The sequence below is a fragment of the Buceros rhinoceros genome, unplaced genomic scaffold (assembly GCF_000710305.1).
Source record: "Buceros rhinoceros silvestris isolate BGI_N320 unplaced genomic scaffold, ASM71030v1 scaffold7152, whole genome shotgun sequence".
Classification (NCBI taxonomy): domain Eukaryota; kingdom Metazoa; phylum Chordata; class Aves; order Bucerotiformes; family Bucerotidae; genus Buceros; species Buceros rhinoceros.
Window position 1 is genome coordinate 50,695 of NW_010399411.1, and position 10,947 is coordinate 61,641.

The 10,947-nt window shown below is 44.2% G+C and overlaps 1 protein-coding gene across 1 annotated transcript in view; it reads right to left on the reverse strand.

The window, feature by feature from the left end:
• FGF6 (fibroblast growth factor 6) overlaps positions 1 to 2,149 on the reverse strand; it is a 3,655-nt gene extending 1,506 nt beyond the window's left edge. The window contains exons 1-2 of the mRNA XM_010131451.1: positions 1,810 to 2,149; positions 822 to 925 (exon numbers count right to left, since the gene is read on the reverse strand). Of these exons, the coding sequence (XP_010129753.1) occupies positions 822 to 925; positions 1,810 to 2,149 (444 nt within the window). The remainder of the gene's footprint in view (positions 1 to 821; positions 926 to 1,809) is intronic.
• Between the last annotated feature and the right edge of the window lie 8,798 nt (positions 2,150 to 10,947).

Sequence of the window (10,947 nt, forward strand, 5' to 3'; positions counted from 1 at the left end):
TCTTCCTAACCAGTGCTTTTTCTACTGAACGTTTGAGGCTGGAGATGCCTGGCTTAGGCTTCAGAGATTAAATTGCATTTAGACGGCATAGCTAGCACTTTCTAGAGGAGGATGATGGTGATGGTGCTTCAGTATGACTTCAGTATGATTGCTTTCTCACCCTGTGGACTGATGTCACAAAACTGGGTGTTACAATAACCCCAGGTGCCTATGTTAACTTTGTAGGGTAGACTTCCTACTTATCTTTCATTGTGTCGTTGTTTTTGGTAGGGCAAATCCTGTAGTCATGGTTTCACTAATGGTATAGATCGCTCTGATCATACCTCTCCTATGCACACCTCGATGCACACACACAGGCATGCAATCACGTGCACACCATAGACATACCCGCATGCTTTACCTTCCACATGATTTTGCAGAGCACATCCTTTAACTTTACATACAATGCAATTCGAAAGGGGATCAACAGGATTCAGTCTTACTAGAACATGTTCGCCATGCTAAGCCCTTAGAAGAAATAATCTAATCAATCTGTACTATTTGCAGAATACATTCATTTTCCTAGGGTGGTCCCTGTACAGTCTTATTAGACAGCTTTAAACTAACAGACCTCTAACAGCCACACTGCTTGCTGCGCTGAGTAACCCTGATGACACCAGACTAGACAGCCTCCCTGACACTGAAATGCTCTTTTATCTGCTTGTAATCAGAGATTTCCAGGAGGAAAAAAATAAATAAAATAAAAAGCCAAAACCACCAAACCCCAAACCCTTTCAGCCTTTGTTTAAAAGCCTTGAGAAACTATTTGCACTTGTACTCACCGTTCCATATAGCTTCCCCTTTTTGTTCATTGCAATGAAGAGAGCACTTCTCACACCAAACAGGCTAACAACACCTCTCTCTACAGTGGATATTTCAAAAAGACCTAAAAAATAAGAATTTCAATAGATGTGTTGTCACAGAATTTAGAGGTTATCAAAGGTAATTCGGATATAATTTATTTATCTTAAAACCCAGATGAATTCATCATACTTTCTTTAATAGAATTACATACCTAGTCCAGCAAAAAAGGAAGTCCTACATGCTGTAGGATTTTAAAATAATTATTCTGGAATCATAGTCATATGCTGTATAAACCCTTTGCTCTACCAAACTCTTTTGACCTGTCAAACTCTTGGGCTTTCTAATAAATAGATTATTTTTATCGAATATGCTATAATTTCAGAATGTTTGTTATTGAGCTTTAGAGAAGTATGGCTTGAGTTTTGAAGTCCCCCATGACATCTTAGCTGCGAAAGATTTTAGCAAGTGCCCTCTACAGGAAATTCAAATCCATAGGGCTAATGCTTTTCTTCAATCTTATGGTAACAGAACAGCACCAATAAGAGCAAGCAAACCAGGAACAGCAAGTCCCTTCCGTGACTGAGTGTCCCAAAAGCACCAGTCAGCTAGGATTCAAAATTCATGCTTTGACACTGAGATCAGCGACAACCTCCTGAATTCACATGGCAAACGAGAAGGTGAGGAGTGAGCAAACGCAGCACAGAGACACTTTTCATCATGGTTTGTCTTTTCTCATCTGTGCAATAAAGCAGAGTAAAAATAAATGGTATCTAAATTTGTCTAAGCATTTGTGACATGTTTCAGCCGGGAGAGTTCTAATGTTTATTGATCCCAGAGACTCTTGAAAGGCAACAGATGTAGCACAGATTAATAATATCAAGTAATAACATTTGCATTCTATGAAGGGTAATTACTAGAGTTCACAGCAATTAAGTGACATCTATTTCATTTCTGGATGCAACTCACTGTATTGGTTTTCATTGTGAACTCCGCTTATCCTTCCGTCTGGGAGGATTTGAAGGTGAAACCCGATGCCCACGTTGCAGTAAAGCCTCCGCTGCCTCTTGATTCCTAGCAAATAGTCACTCTCCCAGTTCACATCTGACTTCTCCCCTGACATCCCAGCAATGGACCTGGACAACAGAGATTGCCATCCTCTTTCCAGCAATGTGCCATTAGTTCTGCTTACAACTGGATGTGTTGAAGCAATCCCAGCTAGAAAACCCAGGAGAACAACAGCAGGCAACGTCCGGTGAATGCTGGCTTCGCAGGACATAGTGATGAGAAGTCTTTGTGCAGTGGCCATCCGGTTCACCTCCTGGGCACGTGGTCAGAATTAATGGCCCTAAAAATACCGCCCTTCTTGTTTTTCTCCCTTCAGCATGGTGGCAGAGGCTTATTTTTGGAAAGCAAATAGAGATTGCTGACATGAAACTAAAGCCTGAGAACAGTTGGGTTGGAAGCAGAGACAGGCCAGAGACAGGACTCAAACTGGTAGGGACCATGTTTTGTAGATCCTGCTTTCTGCGGGGCAGCCTCGGTTATATTTGAATGACCCATCTTTATAGTGCAGAGGCTGTCCCTCCCCACATCATCACTCTGACATCAACAGCTTGCCAAAGGTAAGCCTGCCACGGCTGTAACACTAACCTGCCGTCCTCCCAGGCTGGCTGAGGTTTGATGAATGCTGTCACCCAAGACTGGAGGCAGGAGTGGGGTTTCATTGGCTGTTGAAAGCAAATTGGTCAGGCAGTCAGAGGCTTCCCAGATGGCTTCCTTATTTAGAGAAGAAGGTGTAAAAACAGTCATGGACCTCATCAGCGAGCAATGAAAACTGTGCAGTCACTTCCTTGGTGGCACAATCACCGAGTGCACGTCAGGGCAGCTCAATATTTGGGGAGAAGTGGCTTGAAGGGGTCATTGCTCTTTTTTGAACATACCCAGCAAATCCAAGGCATCTCTTACTATAGCAGCCCGCTTGCTAACAGCTTGTCTGTACCTCTAACAGGAATGCTCTGGCCTGGGTAACAGAGAGGTAAGCCATGTGAGAGGGAGAGGAAGACCCAGGGCTTGCTCCTGCTTTTTCTACGCAAGCACATTTCTCTTGTTTGCAGCAACTATTCTGCTGAGCAGGGCGTGAAGGCTGGAGCATTGAGCTTACAGTTACATGTAGCTGGGGACATTGATATGTTCTTATCATTGATGTGTGCCTCTGGCAGGGGTGCAATTATATTTGTGTTTGCAAGACAAGGGCTTAAGCTGTCTGTCTTCTTTCCCCTCATTTTGTACTGATCCTGCTTCAGCTTCTTTGGAGATGATGGACAGATTCGACTTTTATCTTAATTTATTTCACGGGACTTATTTAACACATTATTGGGAGGAAAATGGCTGAGAATTATGCAAATATTTTTGCCAATATGTCTGTCAGCTTTTCACACACACAACCTGGGTCGTCTATGTCATTTGAGATGCCTGCAGGATAATAAAGAGAGTACCTGGAAGTGTAATTGAACTGAGCACACCTGACGTGACATACAGTTTCACATTAACAGGGTGTAATACAAGGCCTGCGATACTACAGACGCTCTGGCAGGAGCACCATGAGCAAAGGGGAGGGGATGCCAGCCCTGAGGCAGGTGAACAGTTAGATTCAGGGACTCATGAAATACTGACTATTCTCTTGAGAGAAGCTCAGCTGCAAAAAGATTCAGATCCACTGGACTAGACCCTGGCTTGTGCCAGGTGGTGTTTCAAAGCCTCTCTTTGCTGAAGCAGCATTCAGAGTATCTCCTGCCTTTTGTACACAATGAAAATGTTCAGACCCTTTTCTCTGCTGCCTTCTACTTCATCTCTTGATTTTCAAGCTATTCAAAATGCACATAGAGTTTTTAACAAGGAATAGCACCAGTATTTTACAGCCCCTCAGCATAGCTGCCGTCTTCATGAGATGCCAGTGTCAGTGGGAAATAAAGCCCAGGATCCCTGTTACAGGGATGGAGCACCGGTTTCCTAGTTTGCATTGTGCTACAGTCTGAAGACCTGCCCATTCCCAATGCCTGTGACTCCTAGAAACATAGCCTAATATCAGAGCTATCACTGTCAGTAAAATATGCATTGCAATATTTTCTGTCCAGTTGATTACATCTTTCCCCTAGAGAGTGTTTCAAGCATAATTTTGCTTATGATCAGTGTCCCAGGAGGGAAATCAGAATATATCGGCCAATCAACAGGCAAAACAGCATTTGGTGGTTTTGTAGGTCGAGGGAGGAGGGTGTAGAGCTGCCTTTCCACATTGGCTTTTGATCACATTTGCATCTTTGTGTCTTGTTCGTCAGGTTTCTCATAGCAAAGCCAAGGCATGGGCCAAAAGAGCTTCACTAACTTGTGCTGGTACATCTGCTGCTGCGCATTCCCCTAAGTCAAAGGAACACCTGGTGGGATGCACCCTATTGCATCCCAGTGCTTCTGATCCTAGAATGAATACTAGACCGTAGTAGAAAGAACTAGGATAAATTCTGCCAAGTCTGTGGGATTCATTGCTTTGGCTTTTAGTCAGCACAGCTGGGAAGCGACTGCTGAGAGCTGCGATGGGCCAGGGTAGCTAGAGCAGGGCACAGCTTCCTACCTGCAGTTTCTTGCTGAGCAAGCAGTGCTGACAGCATACTGTATGGAAAGGGTGGTCAGGTTGCTCGCTTGCAAAAATCAGGACTGCTCTTTCTCAATCTGGAAACCAAGACAAAGAGCTAAAAACTGTGATTCACTGGGACATCTGGCCCTCGTAAGCCTAAGACTCTTGCTATCTGGCCTAAAACCAAACGGTGTGCAGCTGGGAAATGAGGTGTATACTGTAGTCTTGTTCTGCTCAGCAATTCTGCATTGGAGCTGAAACGAGTCTTGAACCATTCTGTAGTCTGATCTGTGGCCAGCAGGTTGCTGCATTTCTGTGTATTAGCAAAGTGGTCTGAAGATGAATTGCCATGTAAATTCCGGAGCTTCTGATTCAGTTAGGCAAGACTTGTCTCCTCTAAAAGATGTCTCGTTCTGGTTAAACTTGCCCTCTTGGCTCATGAAGTAGTTGTTTCCAGAAAACACACTGTAACCTTTTGATTTTCAGGTAGCATGTTGTGCTGGATTCATGTGCCCAGTGTCATTTGGAAGGCATCAAGGGAGACATCATTGGCATTTCCAGTGAAACAAATCCTGTGAACTCCAAAGTGGTAAAAATTTACTTCAGCAGTCAACCTCTCAAAATCTGAAGACCCAGGATGACAGTGCTTTCTGCCTAATTAAAGTAACAAGTTTTCATTGTCAGTATTTTAGTACAATATTAAAATAACCCCTCTTTGGAACACAGCAGTACGGATCCACTTTCAGATAGTCTAGGAAAAGCCACGCAGCTGAGCAGTAACGTGATACAGATGCAGAGCACGTCTTTCAAAAATGCATGATGACTTAGGGTCCTAAGTTCCATTATCGAATCTCTTAGAAGCGTCTCCCTATTTTAAGGCCTGAAAAGAGCAATCCCTCATTCAAACACAGGACGGGCTAAAATAGTTCACCTTGCCTGTGTAGAGTCAGGCTGGTTGTGGTACAGTGAAGAAGGGATATTTCCAGGTGACAAGTCTGACTGTTGTGGCAGGCAAGTGTTTCAGGCTCTGGATAACTTGCATAAAACTCCATTAGCCCACACATGACCATGGAGGCCCATCAGACCGTCTTTAGGCTGATTGGGTTTGTGGGCCAGCATGTAGAGATTCGTAACACAAATTCTAGGACTGTTATGAATAAAATACAAATTACAGTATGAAAACAACAGAAGAAAATAATAGAGCATGGGTTGAAGGCATGGGCTGTATTGACAACTAAGGAACCAACTGATAGATGTGAAACTGGCAGGCACTGAGGAGTGTGTTGTTGGCATCAAGATTAGATGGGATAGGGCCACAGCATAGATGATTAACCAGCAGAAGACCTGAGCTCTGGTAGCAGGAGGATGACAAAGAGGGTTATAGCATACTGCATTTGTTATTTCTCGTCCTTTTATCCAACAAAGAGGAAGCTTTGTAGCCATATAGATGCCCAAAATGAATAGACAAGACAACAGAAAACAACTCTTGGAGGCTAAAGGAAGGAAGCTTCTGAAGCAAAAGTGTCACCTCATCATAACTGCTGACTCCTAAAGCATATAAAAGACTTATTCAAACCTAGTTTTTCATCTCTAGTGAAAAGGAACACAAGACACGTCGTGAAGGCTTAACACAGGACCTACCTCATCCTTCGGGTCACTCACGCAGCGATCCTGACTAGGCCACTTGGGCACACGGCTCTTGGCACATGTGAATACCTGAGAAGAAGAGTAGATAAGCTAAACAACTTAGAAAGCAATCTAAAATATTTATCTTCCTGTTTCACTACAAGGGATCTCACTGAGTTTTCACATGCTAATTTCCTCCAGGCAGGCACAAGTGACAGAACAGCTTCCTGCTAATTTTTAGAGCGAGGAGAGAAAAAGGATGCACTCCCAAAGGAAACTGTGGAGGATTTAGGGCTAGAGGGATGCTAGCTGCTTGGAAAAGTTCTTGATTTACTGCTTATTCATGCTCAATTCATATTCTGAAGAGGGTAAGTCAATACATACCCATCTTTTCCTCCTCAGTTACGACAGAGGACAGTTCATAGGGATACAGAAACTTTGCTGTGCCTGCGCACAGACAGGGTTACAGACAAGTCTTGCTCTTTATGACAAAACCACAAATTCCTTCTTGCAGCACAGATGTTCTCCTTGTATGAGGCTGTAACACAGCAGAACTCACTTCTTTTTTTCTGCACAAGATCTGTCCTTGGCTTATGTCTGCTTAAAGCTTGGCATAGGAACCCAAAGGCCAGAAGCCCTCTGGGAAAGGAAATTGTGTTCCAACTTTTCTTCTGTTCTAAGGCCTGGGAAGGTAGCCCATGCAGCCCGCAGAAGCAGTTGCTGTTGACTTGGAGGCGGAACAGCTAAAGCTGCTGGGGATTGCACCAACTGCCCCGTGAAGCTCTTGTCAATGCAGGTTGGAGGAGATTTGGAGCTCTTTGGAAGTGCAGAAAAATCCTTCTGTAGTGCAGAGCCATTGGTGAGCGATGCATTTTAGTGTAGCGGCTTTCTGATCCTTACCCATTCATGGGCACAATAAAATCCCACCCTAAACTGTTCTGATGTGGCCATATCTGCCTCTCCAGACCTTATAGAGGTTGAAATGACTATCATAAGACAGGGCAATGACTACACGGTGAACTTGTGGCTTCCCAAGCTGGTGTTCTGCACACCAGCCCACACTGCCTCTTTCATCACCTTCTCAGCTGTTCCCACTCTGCAAGGACAGGGAGTCTCAGGGCAAAATGCTGAGCTGAAAAACCAGAAGTGACAGCCACCAGCCCCCACAGAAATCTGTTTAGTGTTATTTATTACAAGAGTGGAATGATGTGGAACATATTTAATTATGTTTTAATTTGTTATGTGTGTTTGTTATGTTATTATTCCTCATTACAGCAGGAACAGGGACGCTGCAGGAACAGAGATGCTAAATGCCCAGTTTAGGTATCGTTATTAATAGGAAAGCAAAAATAACTTGTCTTTGCTTCAGATAGTGATGAGATTTTGTCCTACAGCCCAACTGGCCAGATCTCAGGATGATTCCTCACCATGGAAGCTATTCAGCTGATACGCTGTAATCCAGTATGGAAGGTTAAAGGCGATTTCTGCTGTTTGCCAGGTAACTGTGTCTGTCTTGTGTCGTGTACCATTAGCTCAGTTGAGGACTTTCTCTTGCATGTCAATTCTTCGTCTGCTGGTCTGGATCTCTCTGCATATTTCAGAGGAGAATTCTGAATGTTGGGCCTTTTGTGCAGTTATCTAAACTCTTTCCTAGTTTTGTCAAGTGTTTTTCGTTCAGGGTGGGCAACACTTGAAGGTCTAAATCTTGTTATCAATCTTTGAAAGCAGTCATGATTTGTTGTTTAATTTCCGTAGAAAAGACCCTATCTTTGACATTTCCTTCTGTAGTCTTCCCCCACCCTCTTCCCATTACCCCTGCTGTGTTGGTGGGGGAAGAGAAGGTAGGAAGATGCTGGGTGGATAGATACTGCATCCCCAAGTCCTGACCACAGTTACTCAAGCTGTGGAGGTGAAACTCCTCAGATCCCTGGTACTTAGGGAGTATAGTCTAGTCTTTAAATGGAAACAAAGCATCACAGATGTTGCTAGCACACAACTGGATTGCCCACTGGTGCTCAGGAGGTGAGGGAAAGCAACACTACTTCATGTTTTAGCAGCCTTCCTGGGAACTGACCAGCAAACAGACTGCAGATAAAGGTGTGTGTGTTGATGTTGGATCCAGCAGCATCTGTGGTGACAGTGTCTGCTTGGAAACCTCTTGACCCTCTCTCCCAATGTCAGGGGTATAGACATATTTCTCAATCAAAGGCTGAAAAGCCATCTCAAATCCACTATCTGAAGCCCTACAAACTCTTCACACATACTTGGGTCAGGCTAGTGCCTCAGTATCCTGGCTGCAGTATTCTGGATGTTTTCAGGGAGAGGGGATGTTTCAAAGACCACGTTCCTTTGTTGTGTTCTGGAGTATTTGCACGTAAGGGAGAGTGGAGAGTGGCTGCACAATGTGGCTCACCCTCACTCTGCTTGCATCCAGATGCGTGCTTGGGAGAACTTTTTAAAGGGCATGAAAACTTCAGACCAAGCTAAGTGTCCTACGCAGGGTTTTGAAAACCCCTGGTTTCTATCATCAACCGCATGGGCCTTCCACATGATTAAGCTCCCCAGGGCTTTATAGCTAGCAGGAGTTCGGGGTCACGAGTCTCACTGGCCACCTCTCAAATCCTGGGTCATGCTCTGAGTACTTTATGGTACCAGAGCAAGAAAAATTGATTATCCAAATCCTTTGTGATTCTGAAATTAAATTACAGGAGCTGTGGGATTCTTATTGTCTGTTGCTGCTGCCGCCATGCCCAGGGCAGGTTTCTCAGACTCAGCTTTATCCTGTCCATTGTAGAAATATCTTGTTTCTTCCTTGGGGGCTTCATTTACTTGGTTTCAACGTTGTTCCGCAATGTGCTCATCACGGTATTGCATGTACAAGAAGAGTACCCATGTAATAGCTCATACAAGGAAGAAAACTAGCCTGTCAATGGTATCGCTGAAGAACTTACCATGTCTTCTCCTGCCTTCCCCATTAATCTTCTCCCTGATGCCTTAACCTCCTGAGTGAGTGAGTTAGAGTCACAGAACAATTTTCATTAGGAGGGACCTGGGGAGCTCAAGTTCAACCTCCTGCTCCAAGCAGTGGTAACCCCAAAGCAAGATCAGCATTTGCAGTCAAATCTTTAACCTCATCAGGCAGCAGCAAGAACAGGGCTGCTCCACAAAGGGAAGAAAAGCCAGCAGCTGAGGGTGACCACAGCATGGGCAGGGGCAGTGCATTAAGCCAGGGCACAGTCCTAGATTCTCACCAGCACCCAGACTGGGTGAGCAGAGCAGGAGCATTGATGCTAGCAAGTCCCATTGACAATCCACTGCTCAGCACTGAAAAGCAAGATAGGTACCAGTTCAAACCAGGAAATCCAAATAACAGTGCAAGAGGCCCCAGGAACCAGGCTGGGAACAGGAACAGGAACACCTATTCTAGCTTAGGCCAGGAGTGAAGGCTCAGCTCTGAGCGTAAAGGGAGCTTCTGGAGCCATGGGAGAGGGTGCAGTTCAGAGGGCATAGGTGGGGCTGTACTGAGCAATTACAGCCTCCTGGTGCACTCAAGGCTCTGAAAAAGTATCCTCAACGGCAGAAGATTCCCTATCATCTCTGGCTGCGCCTTCTGGTGCTGCAACACTCTTAAGAGTGAACATTTTTTTCCTTACAGACCTTTGTCCAAAAGATCAAAATCTCTGCCTTCAGTCCCTGGGAGAATAAAGCAGACAGCTGTCAGCTTGAACTTTTCAGTGGCTCCAAAATGTGATTTTAGCTTTAAGATGGAACTGGTGTTTTCCTTTCATGTTGCTCTTTATGTGAACCTCTACAGATAGGCAAACAAGAGTGGGAGGGTAAGGGAGTTTTATTTCTTTGTCATTTAGTATAAATAAGTCAATTCCCAGGACTGATTAAAATGGACCTATGGTTAAACTAGATCTACAGGAGTATCAGTAGATTTTTCATTCCCTCTTTGAAAATGTGCATATAGAAGTGTATCATGCTCTCATCACAAGAGGTCTGGTAAAGTTGCAGGCTGCAGCTATCTAGATGGGTGCCTTCATCCAAGGAGAAAATTAATTGGTTAAAGGAGGAAATGGGGCCATTTCAGAAGTGATCTACATTCTGGTCAGGTTTAAAGGCTGAAGCAAACAGGATGAGTTTTCATATATAAATGCTGTAATTCAGGTTTTGTTCCTATAGCTCCTTTTCTGAATAGGAGATGAAGAGAATAAAGCCATTTTTATCTCCTCGACGGCAGGACAAGTAATACAGTAAAAGGGGCTTAAGCTATGCCATAGCTTATTGAGGAGCTCTGAATTTGTATAGACCTTTCAAGGGACCAGGAATGCAAGACAGGGGAGCTGTTGAAGGTAATACAACTGATGAGACTTAGTTCTGCAAAGAAAGGTTAAGGAAAGAAATCTGTCTGGAGAATCACAGAGTCATAGAATGGTTTGGGTCGGAAAGGCCTTTAGAGATCATCTAGACCCAACTCCCCTGCCATGGACAGGGACACCTTCAGGTTCCTCAAAGCCCCAACCAACCTGGCCTTGAACACTTCCAGGGATGGGACATCCACAGCCTCTCTGGGCAACAGGTTCCAGTGCCTCACCACCCTCACAGCAAAAAGCAAAAAAGGGAAAAGAGTAACAAAACCACATCATTTTGAGACAGAAAGGTGGCAATATGGTATTCAAAGATATCAGAAGAGACTGAAAGGCATTTTGCAGGCACATACGTGTAAATCTGTATTGGAAATCGTAAGGAGCACATCAGATCTGCAGGGGCAGAAAAGAAAAAAATAAAAATGGTTAAAGTGCAGAGCAAACACTAAAAAATATATGGAGAATAGGCAGCTAGTTAGT